Below are 17,861 nucleotides of genomic sequence, written 5' to 3'. Positions count from 1 at the left end.
GAAAAGCTGCCCGGGAGAGTTGGGGGTGCAAGGAAGCTTTGAGTTGAGTCTTCATATAAGACATTGCAGATAGGGAGAGGATTCTTTTGGAAGCTTTCCTGGCCGCCTTAATCCCTGATGAGAATCCACCATCTCTCTCCACCCCACAGCCATAATAAGCTCATCATCCAAACTCTTTGCCCTTGGAGGCACAGTTTCATACAGAATGTGGACCTTCTGTCCAGTAGGAGACTGATCTGCTTGCTGATCTCCTCACCGGACATCCCTGTGCCTCTGCTGGTTATCCTGCTGATTGTGCCAACCGTCCATCCTTAGACTACTTGTGGGTATTTGTTCTTCAGATGTTGGTGCTCGTGGAGGCCCAGTGTGTTCAGCGAAGCCTTTATTACTTGGTTGGTCTAGCAGCAATGAATTAGAAAAAATTCAGTAAGCAATCAAGTGAAAAGGAGAGATATTCCCAAAGGAAAGATGAGTGACTGTGAAAGACAGCATGGCTGGTGCTCAAAAGAGCTAAAGCATGGGTTTCCCCACGGGAATGTTAATACAGCCGTCAGTTCTTTCTCCCCCTTTCTCTCCTTGGATCTTATTTCCATGAGATGCAGAATTAAAATTGAGGGCTTGTTAAAAACAACTGTAACCACAAAACTCACTTAATATTAAGTTTATTCCTGCAAATTTAAAAGAATGAAATAAATAATATATAATTTAACTAGATGATTATTTTATAAACTGGTTAATCTTTTTTTTTTTTTTTTTTTTAACTTGAGGAAAGTCTTCTTTGCTCTATTTGGAATCACAACTTTTAAGTCTTAAATAAATAGCCTCTTTTCCTACATGGGCAAATCTCATCTCTTGATTTATTTATGGTTTGTTCTCACACATACTTTATCCCTAGCAGAAACACTCAAGAGAGAATGGGCTCAAATCAAACCTATTTACTGACCAGTGGTCTTATTTTTCATCAAACAAAGAGAATAAAAATCCCTCTACTTGGGCTTCTGCCCCATTTAAATAAATCCAAAGAGGCTCAGCCCCCTTCAACAATGCTGTTTACTGCCATAGGGTACATTTTTCTATCATGGGAGTGTAAAGCAACTTAATTAAGAGTTTTAAGTGATAAATGAAATGTATCAACAATTTACTATTTATATTGGGGAAAAAAAAAAACCCAGAGAATTTTACATCAATAAAGAATTTTTTAAAAATTTATAGCTTTTGAACTTTAGAGCTTCAAGGGAGCTTGGAAAGAATTGTAAAGAGGCAGAAGGAAAGAAGGGGAGTTGGAAAGATTGAGAAGTACAGAGAAGTGGGCAGATCAAAGAATGAGTCAGAGACACATGGCAAAACAAAAGAGCATTTATGTTTGTCTTGTAATACTTTGTCTGTAAAGTTGTTTAGAGTGAATATGGTTCTTTCCTGCACATGATTTCATTTGATTCATACGAAATCATCCAAAGTAGGCCACCAAGCAGTCTCCTTGACTCTGCCATTGTTGCCCATATGGAAGCACCTCAGCCTCAGGTGCTCGGGATCCACGTGAACATTCTGTACTTACAGAGTCCATAATAAAGTCACTTCATTTTCACACATATTTTCAGGATTGTACATTTTAAATTTGCGAGTCAGGGACTATCTACACCTTTTAAAACATACTTTCTTCTGTCCCTTTACAGAAGTGGTTTTCAAATTGTCCTCTAAGGAGTTCCACACTGTCCTGAAAAGGTATCTTCAGGAGATGAAAGGGCTCTTGACCCTTTTGAAAATCTGTTTTATACATGGATGTAGTAGATTGAATTATGTCCCCCCAAAACTCCCCAAAGCTTGAACTGCGTCCCCCAAGTTTTATGTATTAGAAACTTAGCCCCCACTGTGACTGTTAAGAGAGTAGGAATTCCTGTTATGGTAATTGAAAGGTGGAGCCTTAAGGAGATTGAACTGTAGGACCTTGTAGTAGTGAATGGGTTAAAAATGGTGGCCAAGGGTGTGGTTCTGAGGGCTTTAAAAGAAGAGGAGAGTCTGTCTTTCTCTGCTCTCTCTGCTTCCACCATCTTGCAATGTGAGACCCCTCGGTCACTGTTGCCACCACCAGATGGACTTTGGACTTCCTAGCCTCAGAAACTGTAAGCAATAATTTTTGTTTTCTTCATAAATTACCCAGTTTCAGTGTACTTTGTTATAAGCAACACAAAACAGACTAATACAATGGGCTTTCACACAGGTAGATTTTTTTGATGGGTGTTATGATTAGCTGCTTTAAAAGTTCTCCCATAATCACAGAATTTTTAGTAAAAATGTTTGAACTTTATAAATCTCTTTCCTGTTACAGAATTTAAGAAAAATTAATCGTAGTATCTAAGAGCAAAGACAAATACCATTTTGTTAAAAACTCTCTGAATCTTTGCTTTGAGCAGATTTCCATTCTGTGCAATTTTCCATGAAATTAATGGATTATTTCTATATTCCAGTTATATGAATACAGAGCATCAGTGTGATTATATAGACTCATTTGTACAAAAATGCCTTATTGGCATTTCATAAGATTTTAGAGGTCTCTGTTCAGTCTGCAATTTAACAATCTAAAAGTAACCACCACAGATATTGCTTAATTGGTTAGTTTGCTTAGTTTTGAAACTTAGTAAGAATAGTCATCAATTGCAGTTTAATAACATTTTATGGACATAATAATTCATATCTCTCAATTATTCTCGGAACTTTATAAAGTTATTGAGTGAGGGCCTGCTCGTGGCTCACTCGGGAGAGTGTGGTGCTGATAACACCAAGGCCATGGGTTCGGATCCTATATAGGGATGGCCAGTTCACTCACTGGCTGAGCATGGCGCTGACGACACCAAGCCAAGGGTTAAGATCCCCTTACCGGTCATTTTTTATTAAAAAAAAATAAAAATAAAAATAAAGTTATTGAGTGAAAACTTTCATTGAACTTCTCATTTGTCACTTCCTCTGTGTTTGAACTTGGAGGCAAAGCTGGGAATGATACTTCCAAAAAATGATAGCCTGACAACTACCATACAATTCTTTTGACTTGTTAACCTTACACTAAAAAAACTATCACTTTCCACAAAATCTTGGTCAAACATATAAGTTTTGAGATTAAAATTTATTTGAAGATTACTAAAAATAAGGATAAATTAATTTCCCTTCATCATCAACATTTAGGGCCACACCTATGCCAGTTAATGTGCTAGGAGGCCTGCAGCTAAAGCTACAGTGAGACAAGGTCCTTGCCTTCACATACTAGAGTGGAAACACCATGTAAACCAATGATTACATAGAGTGTTAAAGGATTGTAAAGCTATGTGTAAGATGCTACCAGGGAAGTGGGGAACCTGGGGAGCGGGTCTGTGAAGAACTTCTCAGAGGAGGTGTTTCTAATGATCACGTTGGTAGTTTGAATGAATTAGTGCTGCCAAACAACATAAGAAAATTTGCTGACCTTTATTCTTAAGCAAAGTATGTACTTCCTTTTACATTATTAATTTTCTTGGAACTCTTGTTTTTAGCTTATGGTAAAGATAAACTAAAGCTAAATGTTCCAGTAGTTCTAATAAGATATCTTTTTTTAACACCCCATTTAAATGTTTGAAAGTAATATGAAACAAATGGAATATTTACAATTTAGAATGTATTGATAAATATGATTGCAATTGTTACCAAGGGTTCTATTTGTTCTTACATGTTATAATCAATTGAGATAATAGAAATATTTTAATGACCTACTGATTATTATCTTTCCTAGATGAAAACTTTTCAATTCCTCATAATAAAAGAGGAGTTCTTGGAATGGTCAACAAAGGCCGTCACAGCAATGGGTCACAATTCTATATCACACTACAAGCAACTCCCTATCTAGATAGAAAATATGTGGCTTTTGGGTACGTACATTGTATCTCTTTATGATTACTGAAGTGAATATGAGGTAGAGCCTACTTTCTCTTCCCAGAAATGATGTAAAGTGTTAGAATTTTTCTGAATAACTATTAGATTATTACAGCCACTGCATAGGGATGATTACTGACTCTTTAGCCCATGAAGGAATTTCATGCCAATGTTAATTTTAATCACAATAATTCCTTCAGTGTAATGCTTTCTGTGATATTTTACATGTGTCCAGTCACACATGTAAAAATGTGGTTTAAAATGATTTGGATAAGTATTATACGTAGTTTAAGCATAGTGAAAGATAGGGCTTAAAAGCAAAAATATACAAATATAGACAAACATATTTAGAAATATTTTATGAAAAGCTTGCTATCTATAAAAACACAGAAACCATACAGGCACAGCCATGATAATGTTCTGTTTCTCTATCGATCCATCCATCCGTACATCCGTCTGTCTATCTTCAGTCTCAAGGATATATCAGTTCTAATTACTGCAAATCATACCATAGTGTTTAGTAATGTAGATCTATGCAGAGGTGAGGAGGTGAAGACATTTAAGTAATTGTCCATGTACATCATGAAGCGATAGATGAAAACTATTCAAGTTACATGTAAATTTTTTTTAACTGAAGAATTTTAAATATGGAAACATCTCAGATAATTCTTATTAGAATATTATTAACAAAATGCTTATAGGCATGTGGACCTAAAGTGGTGATGATATAATTTTTATCATTCCATTGTCTCATTTCTCTATATGATTACTGAAGTGAATATGAGGTGGAACTTACTTTCCTTCCCTGAAATGATGTAAAGTGTTAGAATTTTTCTGAATAACTATTAGATTACTCCAGCCACTGCATAGGGATGATTACGGACTCTTCAGCCCATGAAGAAATTTCACGCCCATGTTAATTTTAACCACAATAATTCGTTCAGTGTAATGCTTTCTGTGATATTTCCAGGCTGAAAAAGTAGAAAGCATATTTTCATCCAAAAAATATCTTTAAAGAGATGACTTTATATTAAAATGCATAACCTAAAATAATGAGCTGACTTCCGATTTCCCTGGTCCTAAATAAACTATATTCTGATTTTGAAAATGCATTCTTGAATTAAATCCAAATAACCCTCACCATTTCTTGGATCATTTAAATCTCTCTGTCATCTTGCTGACAATCTCTCCACCATCTACGAACTACTTGGTGATCCTTTGTATCTCAGCTAAAGGTATCTTTCTCAAACAAAAATGTGGCAACTTTAAAACATTTAATGCCTCATTCACCATCTTTGCACATGCATAGACCTACAGTCTGGAGTGGCATTCCAGGTCCTTCAATCTCTGGCCCGACACCTTTTTTTTCAGCCTTCACTTCTGTGATCTTCCTGACTCATTCAACCAGAATTTTATTAGGCACCTGCAGTCACGGTGCTCAGCACAGGAGAAAGAGAGACGAGGCACAATTCCTGCTCTTCAGGGAGCTTTGAGTATATTAGGAAAGACAGACCAAAAAAACCAGCAACTATATGACTGTGAGACATGGGCTAGGTAAAGGGTGCATTGGATAACACAGGAGAGAGGGGTAAAAACACCCTCCAACTCCTTAGTAAAAATAAATGGAGATCCTTATGGGATGGCTATGGAGTAGAAGAGTGCTTGGTCTCTTTTGATGATTCCTGGTCTCCATGATTTACCTTCCTCTTGGGGAAATCTCTGATTTTTGTTGTCATCACCACATTTTATTGTTCTGGCCCACATATGATCTCAATTTATCCCCTAAAGCTCCAAATCATAGTTGAGGTTGGGCTGGAATATTTAAACAAGACTTTACAGAACACTAAGGGAGAAGCAGAAAGATAATAATAGTCAATTAGATAATCTAGTTAAACTACATAAAATATAACTCCTTCAGGGATACCTTCCTTCGCAGTTGTAGGGCTGACTCTTCACTATCATCTCTTAGCATCCCCAGGTGTGCCTGAGCTTCTGGAAGCCCAGATGTGGTTAGCAAGGTTTAGAGAGACATTTCCTATCCTGAGGCTGGCCCTCCTTCCAAACTCTAGTTTCTGGTACATGAACCTGCCCCTTCTTCAGATGAATGATACTGGGAATGGCCCTTCAGGAGAGACTGAAGCAATCCACAGAGCACGACCTTGCCCACTGGCCCCATAGGGAAAGAATACCAAAACACAGGCCTGTAAGATTCACGCATACACATGGAAGAAGGGAAGTATATGTTGGGGCTAGTGGTAGGGGGAATTAATTTCATCTTAAGAAACCCTTAAGGTGGAGGGGGTCATGGAAAACTTCATGGAAAGGTGAACTGTAGTGAAAATTAAGTAGAAGTTAGCCAGATAGAGAAGGGTATAAATCACAATTAGTCAAATCAGTTTGAGGAAGAGTGAAGAGCTTTTGCAGAGAGGCCCTAAGGAGTAAAAGAGCATCTTATCTACAAGTGGACTGTTCTTGCTGGAGCTTAGTGCCCAGGGGAGAATGAAGACAGTAAGGCTAGAGAAGAGAGACAGCCAGAGCCCAGGCCCAATGGGCCGTGGGTATCATGCTGCTGGCGTGGGCCTTACCCAAAGGGGATGGGAGCCATGGAAGTAATTTAAATTGTGAGCAACATGACTAGCTTCTCATTTTGAAAAAAATCTCTTTGGCAGAAGTGAGGAACTGAATTGGCAAAGGATGAAGATGAAGGTAGAGAGGCCAGTTAAAAAACTATCATTGTAACAGGCCATAAATGAAGTCCTGATCTTAGGCACTGGCAGTACAAATAAGCAGGGATAAGTGGACAAACTCAAGCAATACTGAGAAGTTAGACTTATGGGACTTGGTAACTCTGTAGATGTTGAGGGCGAGGGCCTGGGCAGAGTCCAGGGCAATGCTGTCCAATAAAACTTTCTGAGACGATGGAAATGTCCTGTAGTCTGTGCTGCCAACAGCCACAGGCCACACGTGGCCACCGAGCACTTGAAATGTGGCTCGTATGACTGAGGAACTATATTTGATTTATTTCTAATTAAATTTAAATAGCCACATGTGATTAGTGGCTACCATACTGGGCAGTACAGGTCTAGAATAACTCCTAGGATTTGGGAAATGGTCGGATGGTTGGTACCACCCACCAAGATAGAGAATACAAGGCAGAGGATTTGGGAGGGAAGACCATGAGTTCATGCTAGATAAGCTGTATTTCAGATTAAGACATCTGTAGGACAGCCAGTTGGCAACATCTCGGGAGGTAGATATTCAAGCGAGGTCAGGGCTGGAGATGTAAATTTGAAGGCAATTTGTAGATGGGCAGCTGAGCTGCAGCCAGGCCATAGTACTATCACTCCCAGAAGAGTCTCTGGGCCTGTGCTTACCTTGTTCCTTTCTGCCTCCCTTTATCTACTAAAATCCTTTTAAGGCTTAGGCCAGAAACCTCCCTGATTAGCAAAAGCTTTTTTTATCTTCTCTGGCACATTGTGAATAACTTAAAGCAGGGACTGGGGTCTCACTCATTTCATACCCTAATACCTGTCACAGTGGAGAAGTGCGCATAGTAAGTGCTCTCTTGATACTTGTGAAACCCATTTGGATAATAGGCTTCATACCCTCTTTGGACAGAGGGGAATGTGTCCATTTACCCTCTGCTCTTCATCCTCAGAATGTACCTCGTGTTGCCCCGTGTCATGGTTTCTGATTGGGATGGCAAAAATAGAGCCCAGAGGCAAAAAGAGAGCTAGTGCTTGGTCAGTGCCGGCACTGACCACGCCCCTGTAAAGATTCATGAGATGAAAATTGCACCCTTCCCCTCAGCCACTGCCCCAGTCCACACATTGAAACAACCATCAAAAGTACAGCTCCACTCCTCAGGGAGTTCTAGCTCATGGCCAGCGAGTGTCTATAGAGATCCAAACTAGCAGGGCTTTGACCTCTCTTTTATTAGGTGCCTAGTGTGTGCCAGGCATTGTGCTAAGCATTGAGCACTGAGCAAAAGCGTGATCCCTCCTCTTATGTGAGAACCAGGAAGAACTTCTTACTATATGAGACAAATAGACCCCCGGTATTGTTAATCAAAGAGGCTTGCAAATAAATGTAAGAATTCAACCCTGGGAACTCCTATAAAGGAGAGTGGCAAGTTGACATAAGCAGGGAGGCCTGGGAAACTTCCCCAAGGAAGTGATGCCTGAGTTGAGATCTAAAGGAAGGCCAGGAAGTGACCAAGCGAAGGGTGGTGGCAGGCAAAAACAAAGGGGACAGCTGTGGCAGGAAGGGAACGTGGACCTCTTGAGGAGCTGAGTGCCAGTCTGGCTGGAGAAGACAGCAAGAGGGAGCATGCAGCAAGACATCCCTGAGGGGCAGTGGGAGCAGACCATGAAGGCACTGGTAGGGATTTTTGCTCTTTATCATAAGGATAACAGGAAATTATTGAAGTGTTTTAAGTAGGGAGGTGACATCAGATTTGTATTTCTGAAAGATCACTCTAACTGCAGTGAGGAGAACAGATGGGAAGGGTGCCAGAGCAGATGCAGGGAAGGCAGCTACTACAGCAGGCTAGCAGGAGGGGACAGCAGCCTAGATTATGGTGCTGGTTGTAGGTGTGGCAAACCAGGCACATCTAGAGCCATTTAAGATATTTATGACTGTTAATTTAATTTGTAGGAAATAGCCTTAACACTAGCTGGGTAGGACTCCATTTGGGAATGTAAGCTAAATGTGAAAATTTACGACTGACTAAATTTTCCATTTTTTTCTCCTATGTAGGCAATTGATTGAAGGAACAGAAGTTCTTAAACAAATAGAATTAGTTTCAACAAAGAATGAAAGACCGTTACATTTATGTAGAATTACTGACAGTGGAGATCTTTATGCCTGATTTTTATATCAATATTTTCTAAGATAATGTATTACCTTGTATCTGATAAGCTGTTTCTAAATTTAATTAAACAGTGCTTGATAAAATTTAATTTGAAAGCTGTGGCAGACACTGTAGATTGGCTCATCTAACACCCAATCTCTCCCTATTTTCCTTTCCTGCCGATACCATAGAGACTGTAAAGGTGAAATGCTCAATTTCCTAGCCTCCTTTGCAGCCAGGAGAGGGCATGAGATATCATTCTGGCCGGTGAGACAGAGGTAGAACACTAGTGGTCTGGCCCCTTCTCTTCATCCAGTCTGGAATGCAGAGAGGCTGGAGCTGCAGCTGTCACCTTGTGGCCATGAAAGAAAGGCCAAGAGAACTGCAGAGATGTCAGCTCCCACCTCTTGAGCTGCAGGACCAATACTAGCAACCACATACTTCTGAACTTTTTACTGTATTAGACAGATAGACCACCTGTATTGTTTATGCTCCTGTTAAGTATTGTATTACTTGCAGCCAAAACATTCTTAATTTAGCACCATAACTAAGTCTTTGAATTCTAAAACATTTGTAAATAGAATTATGTTGTTGTCTGTAATTATATTTCTACTATGAGCAACTTGGTAAATAACCAGATAGAAGAGATGCAATAGAAAAAACCATTTGTTGTAATATGTCATTATTTATACATAGCATTCAGAAAGAGTATGTACACTTTGGATGTTTTTATATGACATGAATATAATTCTTGTCTCTCTGAGCCATACCATCTGAAAACCAGTGGTTTGGGTTACAGTCCCCATGGTGGTTGACTCCTGTGATGTTTCTGGAGATCCAGCTTTATCAGCTGCTCCTTAATCTAGGGTTCTCAACCCCTGTCACCTGGGGAACTTTTTAAATACAGAGTGCTGGACCCTGTCCTTGACCTACTCAGAGTCTCTAGGTGTGAGACAGGGATTCAGTGTTCATTATGCTCTCTCCCCTGTGATTCTTATTTAGACAGCTGGGCACTAGTCATTTGGGAATCACTGCAAGACATAAGTAACTGGTTTCAGCCCTCTTGGTGGTGTCAGTGCAGTACTTGACTCTGTTACTGGTAACCTTGTTCAGCTCCTTCTACCACCACTATCCTTGTGCCCCTGCTCTGCCCAAAGCCATGGTGCTTTTCTTGCCCTAAGCAGAAGGTTTGTTTTCCAAGAATGAACTCTCTTTAAGGCAGTCTTAAAGGGGATAGCCCTCCAATTGATTTCGGGCTTGTCAAAGTAGGCATATGCTTTTTTTTCTTTTTTCTTTTGAAATAATTACAGATTCATAGGAAGTTGCAAAAATAATACAGAGCAGTCCTATGTGCACTTCACCCAGTTTCCCCAGTGGTGACATCTTATACAGCCATAGTACAGTATCAAAACCAGGCAACTGACATTGGCACAGTGGGTGTGTGTTGCCTCTTTATCAGGTGTAGATTCTGGTAACCAACACCACAATGAAGATACAGAACTTTTCCAGCACCACAAAGACCTCCTCGTGCTTCCCTTTATAGTCACACCCACTCCCCTCCCCCTCACCATCTCTAACTCCTGACAACTGGCATATGCTTTAATATTTTTTAATGACAGCTTTATTGCTACATATGACATATGCTTTTATACTAAGATCTGAGGTGGATTCAAACTACCTGGATCACATTCTCAACCGGAGGCAGCATGGTGGTAAGACTAGAGCCAGACTGTGTTTGAATCCTGGTTCTGCCATTTCCTAGCTGCTTGAACTCAGGGAAGAACTTCTCTGTGCCTCTATCTCCTCATCTGAAAAACAGTGGTACCTACCACATTGCGCTGTTGTAAGGGTTCAACGAATTAATAATTTGTATAGAGAGGCTAAAATAGGGCCTGTTATGCTATCAGTGCTCAATAAATGTATGCTCAATAAATTTAATATTCAATAAATTAATGATGCATAACCTTCAGGGTCTGGCCTCAAAACTTGTATTTTTTTAAAAGCTTTCCAATGACTCTGATATACACCCAGATTTGAGAATCACTGAAGAGGAGACATCTTCCTATATTTACAGTGATTCCCAAATGGCTAGTGCCCAGTTGTCTAAATAAGAGCCACTAGGGAGAGAGTTAAATGAACACAGAATCCTTTCTCACGCCTAGATACTCTTGAGAAGGACAAGGACAGGGTCCAGCAGCCTGTATTTATTTATTTATTTATTTTAATTTTTTTTTTTATTGAATCAAAATTGATTATACATATTTTGGGGGTTCAACATTGAGATATGTTGATCGAATCAATATTACCAGCATATATATTGTTACAAATCATAATTATTCTTTATACTGCTTGTCCAATCTCTCCCCTATCCCCTCTTCCTCCCCCCTCCCCCAATTACCCTAGATTTCTTCTCTCCTTTTGAAAGAATAATGATTACTCTGTTGATTTGTTTTGATAGATGATCTGTGCGATGCTGAGAGGTGTGATCAGGTCCCCCAATATTATCATAGAGCAGATACTTCTTCTGTCACTCTGAAATGGGCTTTGTGGGGAGAGACATCCTCTTCTTTTCTTTATCTCTGCTGGTGACTCTCCTTGTGTCAATGCACTCCAGTGGTTGGCGGACCATCTGCGTAGTGGTTGTGGCATCTAGCTGCTTTCGTGGCAGCCATAGTTATTGTGGTGGCTGTGGTGCGCCACCCACATGGAGGGGATGTTTTCGGCATGCCCCTTGGCACTGGTGGTGTGCCTGGTTGTGGGGTGTGTCTGGTCCCTGCCTCCATATCGTGGGTCCCCAGACAGGCCCCTAGGCACTGGCACAGTGTGCCTGGTTGTGGGGGGGGGGTCCAGTCCCCGTAGCAGCCTGTATTTAAAAAGCTCCCCAGGTGACAGGGGTTTGAGAACCCTACATTAAGGAGAAGCTGATAAAGCTGGATATCCAGAAACATCACAGGAGTCAACCACCATGGGAACTGTAACCCAAACCACTGGTTTTCAGATGGTTGGTATGGCTCAGAGAAACAAGGATCGTATTCATGTCATATAAAAACATCCAAAGTGTACATACTCTTTCTGAATGCTATGTATAAATGACATATTACAACAAATTGTTTTTTTCTATTACATCACTCCTATTTGTTTATTTACCTATATTTGCAGCCCGAGAACTCAGGCTATTTGTATGAAGCCACCAGACTCTCTCTCTGGGCCTTTGGCCAAGTTTCTCGGGTCACACTATTGATATCTCAAACAAAACAGAGCTTGGCTTGCCACCAGGACTTTCACCAACTAGTGAAGCCATCAGTGAATGAAGACTGATGCTTTGCAGGTATCTTATTTAAAACAAATCATAAGCAGCAGAGCAGTTCTTACTGGTGATGAACCTGTATACTAATAATATTAAGAATTTCATCTGATATTGTGAAATAATTGAGATATTTGTATGGCTGTAAGAAACTGATTCCAGCTCCCTTTGTCAGTTTTGTAGTACTGTAAAGGAAGAACTCTGCCAATCTCCTCAAGGATGGCAAGTTCATGATCTCTTTGTTGGCTCTACCTTTCTAACTTCTGGGCTGTAGAAACTTCAACCACAGATCTGTTTACACGGTGGTTCTTATTACTACTATTTAAAAGTACATACAGTGAAACTTCTGTGTTAGAATGATTTGCATGTTTAATCGTGTAGTTTGAAGAAACTGGTTGTTACAAAGGACTAAAAATTTAGCTTGTCCCATTAACTCCAAATATAAGACTTCGGTTTAACCAAATTGAAAGACTTTGATTTCATTAAACAGAAGAGATACTAGATTTTTCTGAATCTACAAATAGGAGAATAAAGGCATTCTGATAATTTACACAAAATGTTAGTTATGTGACTAACCCTGTCCTGATTGCTGATATGCCAAAGTCAGGTACATTCACTGTACCTTACACTAGGCCACATGAATAAGGGAGTGTGGCATCTAAACATTTTTCTTGTTTTGAGAGAGTTGAGGTAAACATTTAGAATTCTTTCTAAGGAATATGTTTGCCTCAACTACAAACAGTCACAGTTATTTATTAACGAATGCATAGTCTGGCAATGCCAGGGTTGCAGACTCTGAGTTTTTATACATCATACATATTTTTAAAAATTTTTATTTCATTTTAATTAAGTTTAATTGGACAACCGATACCCAATTTCATTGTTGGAAAACATTTTTAAAAAATTTTTTTATTGAATCATAATAGATTACAGGTATATTGGAGGTTCAACTTTGACATGTTGATCAAATCAATATTGCCAGCATATATATTGTTATAAATTGTACTTATTCTTTATGCCCCTTGTCCAATCGCCCCTCCCTGTCTCCTACCCTCTCCCATCTCTGATAACCCTAGATTTCTTCTCTCCTTTTGAAAGAGTAGTGGTTACTCTGTTGATTTGTTGCCTAGATGATCTGTCCAATGCTTAGAGGTGTGTTCAGGTCCCCCAATATTATCATAGAACAGATGCTACTTCTGTCATTCTGGAATGAGCTTTGTGGAGAGAGACATCCTCTTCTTTTCTTTGGTCTCTGCTGGTGACTCTCCTTGTGTCAATGCACTCCAGTGGCTGGCAGACCATCTGCACAGTGGTTGTGGCATCTAGCCACTTTCATGGCAGCCATGGTTATTGTGGTGGCTGTGGTGGGCCACCAACATGGAGATGATGTTTTTGGCATGCTCCTTACCTAGTTGCTGGTGGCATTGGTGGTGTGCCTGGTTCTGGTAGGGGGTCCAGTCCCTGGTTCCATGCCTCAGGACCCCAGGCAGGCCCTGTGGCACTGGTGGTATGCCTGGTTGTGGGAGGGTGGTCTGGTCCCCCTTGCTTACTTCTAAAATGGGGAACTTCCTGTGGGGACCAGTACTTGAGCTCTGTGGTTAAGCTAGATTGCTGCTTTGCTGCTGATTCCCTAGGGAAGGCTTTATGTGCAGCTCAGGTTTTAACTGCTGACTTTAGAAGTACTCCCAGCTCTCAAGAGATCCAATGAACCTGGGTTGTGTAGAAACTTTGGTCTGGGCCTGAGTCTTTTCATCAAACTGCACTTCATGCAATTCTGTATTCCTGATTAGTCTCCTCTGAGTGGTCCTTAGCTGACTGGGGTACAGATCAGCTCTCCTTGCTAGGCCCCAGTGTTCCCCTGGTGGGCCTGTCTCCCCCACTACCCGTGCTGCAAACACTTCCCGTGGGACAGGCCATGCACTGGCCCCTTGCGATGACTCGCTGGCCTCTGAGTGGCTCCCTTTTTTAGTTGTTGTGTAGGTCCACAAGAACCCTGTTCGTGGTCTTGCTGGCCTGGGGCCCACCAAGGCCCTCTTCTCCCCCCAGGCTCCAAGCAATTCCATCCAAAGAGCATAGCTCCGGCTTTTGCCAGCTCCTGCTCCATGTACTCAGCAGCTCCAGCCTGGAAGTGGCCAGGGCTCAAAATGGTCAGAGTAGTTTTTTCTTTCTCTCATCATGGCTTCTCCTGCCTTCATGTGCTCCGTAGGTCTCTCCTCCTCTTCCCCTGAGTTCTAGCGGCCCCAGCTTGGCTGTCATTTTTTTATAGTTGTAAATTGGTTGATTTGTGGGATATAGTGATGCTGGGGACTATCTATTCCATCATCTTGACTGGAAGCCTCCTGTTATACATATTTTAAATTAAGCATATTTGTTTAGAACCACCTATCCAGCAATATGACAGTCAAATCACTTAACCTTTCACTGTCCTCATTTGTAAAAATAACAGAAGTAAATAAGTTGTTAGCTTTCTTGCTCTAAAACTTCAGTAATTCTCTGAGTGACTTTATAAAGTCAGTAACAATACTATCATTTACTTTTGGGTTCCAATTTCATTAGTAAAATAGGGGTACATCTATCTCATAGTGTTTTGAGGATTAATTGAGACAGCAGGTGAAGACACTTCTAATTATTCCTGGCACATAGCAGATATTCGATAAAAATTACTTTCCTAATGAAATGCCTCCGCATAAAAACTGGTTGCACTGACAGAAGGAATATCATCATTTCAAGAAACATCAAGTCCGTGTTATGCTCAGTATTAGCTACTCTCACTAATATCATATTAACTTTCAATCAGCTGAACTAATTCAAAGATATATCCTTAAAATTAAAATTGGCTTCACCACACCTAGCAGTACTCTCTCCCTTATGGAAACTCATTTTTTAAACTATATTGATCATACTATCCCCTTCCTTTCCCCATATGGAATTACCACCACTTAAATATGGCAGATCTTGTCAGTCCATATCAAATGTCATACATCATAAAAAATACTGGTACCAAATTCAGTAGTAACATACACAACATAAATTATAAAGTTGAGTATTTGATAGAGGGCCTTGTAAATGTAATAAATCACAGATTCTTTTACTTTAGCATGCATCATATATTACTTGGGCCTCTCAAAACACAAATTCCTGGGCCTCAAGAGTTTCTGATTCAGTGGGTGTGAGAATTTGCATTTTTAATAAGTTCAAGGTGATGCTCATGTTGCTGGTCTAGAGACCACACTTTAAGGACCACTGGGATATTAGAGACATAGATCTATGACAACCTGTGGCACACAGGTATGTAGAAGAAAGAGAAAAATCATGTAACATTAAAGTGTGACCTACAACAGAAAAGAAAGATTGAGGAAAAATGATGAGACAAGAAACTCTGAATTCATCAAGGCAGCAGAGGAGGTATGCCAATACTGACCAATCAGAATGCACAGTTACCAGAGCCCGCTTGCAAGGTTCTAGAGTTCTTGGCTGGGCCAGATGTGAGCCTTCCGGCTGCTGGTTAGTGGCAATATGGTGATATGGTGTCCTGGGGGATGGACTGGGACACTTGGGCTACTCAGGGCATGCTCTTTGCCAATCAGTACAGAATTACTTAAATATCTTAATAACGAGTGGCCATCCGGGTGGGTTCTGGCTGGAAATCAGCTCTCCAAGACAGGAACAGGAGGCACACAGCAAATACAGGATATCAGAAAGCTGCCGGGGGGCATAGTTTAGCTTGAATTTGGAGGTAATTACTAAGGAACAAGTCAGAAAAAGGCTTCCATTTCCTAAAGGACCAAGTGATACGATGAAGAGATCTCTAGCAGACCCAGGGTTTGAAGCATAGTAGAAATAAAAATCATGCATCTCAAGGGCCAGATTAAAGAGAACCTGGGTTGGCTCTAGGACTCCTGCAAATCCAGAAGTGTTGTGTTGTTTGTACCCCAACCTTACATATGTTTGTAAAACAACAACAACAACAAAAAACTACAATAAGTCTTGCTCGATATAATTGTGCAGATGATTCACTATTAAGAGGTGCAGCAATTTAGGAGGATAGAACGGTTCTCTGCAGGTTATAGTGTAAAGCAGTTTTCTCAAACTTTAATACTATACATATGTACATATCTTCTGGGGATCTTGTTAAAATGTAGATTCTGATTCAGGAGGTCTGAGGTGGGGCCCAAGGTTTTGCATTTCTAACAAATTTCTAGGTGATATACATGATATTGGTTCCTACACCATGCTCTGAGAGCATGACTAAAGCAGTTTTCAACCTAAGCTGCAGATTAGAAACACCTGAAGAGCTTTTAAAACTCCTGATGCCCAGGCATTACTCCAGACCAATTAAATCAGTACTGAGGCACCAGTAATTTTCTTCCCCTCCTCACCCCCGCCCCCTTCCCAGTAGTTCCAATGTGCAGCCAAGGTTGAAAACAACTGCTTTAAAGTGTAGTGCTTTCCCTCCGAAGTCCTGGAACAGTTATCAAAGAAATATCCATAATCAAAATGGAGAGCTTTCTAAAGAGAATATCTCTAATTATTTCATCATCAATCCTAATCACAATGTTAATAGTAAGAATCTGAATATACAGTTTTAGCTCACTATTAATCTTTGATTTGTTGTGATCCTTCTCTAACTCCAAACTTGGATATTACATGAGGTTTAATACATGTTGTCAAAACTGTATTATAGATACCAGTTCTTGCCTCCCACCCATACTTCCTTTTAAATATATTACTTTATTAGGGTAGATACGCATAATTAAAATTATACGCTAAATATAAAACAGCTGGAAAAAAATGTCAGCAAATATAGCTTCTAAAGTCTATTTTTTTACTATAAGCATATAAAATTTTGTGAATATTTTGTGAAACTAGGCACCAGATGGCGCTCAACCTCACTAAATGCCTGAGCAATGCCTGAACACTAACAGGCACTTTAACATTCAGCTCTGATGCCAAGCAATCTTGTGTCTAGCTCAAGTCACTTTCCTGAATCTCAATTTCCTCACCTGCAGTGGCGATGGGAACGGACCCAATGGCCTTCCAACTCAAACCGCCTTTGATTCTCTGACTACAGTGATGGAGTTGAGACAGACCGGCTGCTGCTACCACTGTCTGAAAGAGCAATTCGGAAAAGTCAGGCTGGGAAAGTGTGACAGAGGTGGACAGTATGCTGGTCTGCCTGGGAGGCAGGTGCCCATTTTCGGTGCCTCAGCTTCTCACATTACGTGGGCGGCAGAACAGACACTCTAACTACTTGGTGTTTCCATTTCCCCGAGGAGTCCCATAACAGGGTTACTTCCAGCAAAATCGATCTCCAAGGAAAACAGCGCAGGCCCTACCGAGGATATACGTAAGCACTCCGGGGATGCAGCAAAATTGAATAAACTTAGTTCTCGCCCAGGTGCTACCCGCGCCGCACAGAAAACTTCGGCTCGGCAGGACTTGGGTCTGGAGGGGCTGGCCGGAAAGTCACGTGGGGCCGCGGAATTACCGCCTACCAGGGCGCTCAAGTGGACGCCGCAGGCCACGTCACGTAGGTTGTTCCATCCAAGCCGGGGTGGGGACCTTCCTTATCACAGGCACGAGAAAAACCCAACTGCACCCTGCGTGGTACGCTGAGGAGAAAGAAAACTACTTGCAGCTTCTGGACAATTTCCTAGCTATAGTATAGTGCTTTGAGGTACATCCTTCCTTAGTTTTCTCTAGAGGTTATGCTCCCCCTGTAGAATTCCCGTTGGTATCGCCCGCGCCCCGTCTCCGCTCCGCCTCGCCCCCGCACGCCACGGCCTGGGGCCCCTCACGTGACCCCAG

General features: G+C 40.9%; 1 protein-coding gene across 3 annotated transcripts in view; it reads left to right on the top strand.

The window, feature by feature from the left end:
* PPIL6 (peptidylprolyl isomerase like 6) overlaps window positions 1-8,767 on the top strand; it is a 28,611-nt gene extending 19,844 nt beyond the window's left edge. For 2 of the 3 annotated variants that reach the window (XM_063097953.1, XM_063097952.1), the window contains 2 exons: window positions 3,758-3,893; window positions 8,656-8,767. In XM_063097953.1, coding sequence (XP_062954023.1) covers window positions 3,758-3,893; window positions 8,656-8,767 — 248 coding nt within the window. Of the gene's footprint in view, window positions 1-1,226; window positions 1,311-3,757; window positions 3,894-8,655 lie in introns of all 3 variants that reach the window. The other variant, XM_063097951.1, reaches the window with a different exon arrangement.
* The last annotated feature ends 9,094 nt before the right edge of the window (window positions 8,768-17,861 follow it).

This window comes from Cynocephalus volans, chromosome 5 (assembly GCF_027409185.1).
Source record: "Cynocephalus volans isolate mCynVol1 chromosome 5, mCynVol1.pri, whole genome shotgun sequence".
Lineage (NCBI taxonomy): Eukaryota > Metazoa > Chordata > Mammalia > Dermoptera > Cynocephalidae > Cynocephalus > Cynocephalus volans.
Note: the sequence above shows the minus strand (reverse complement) of the source record. Positions and strands in the feature narration are given on the sequence as shown.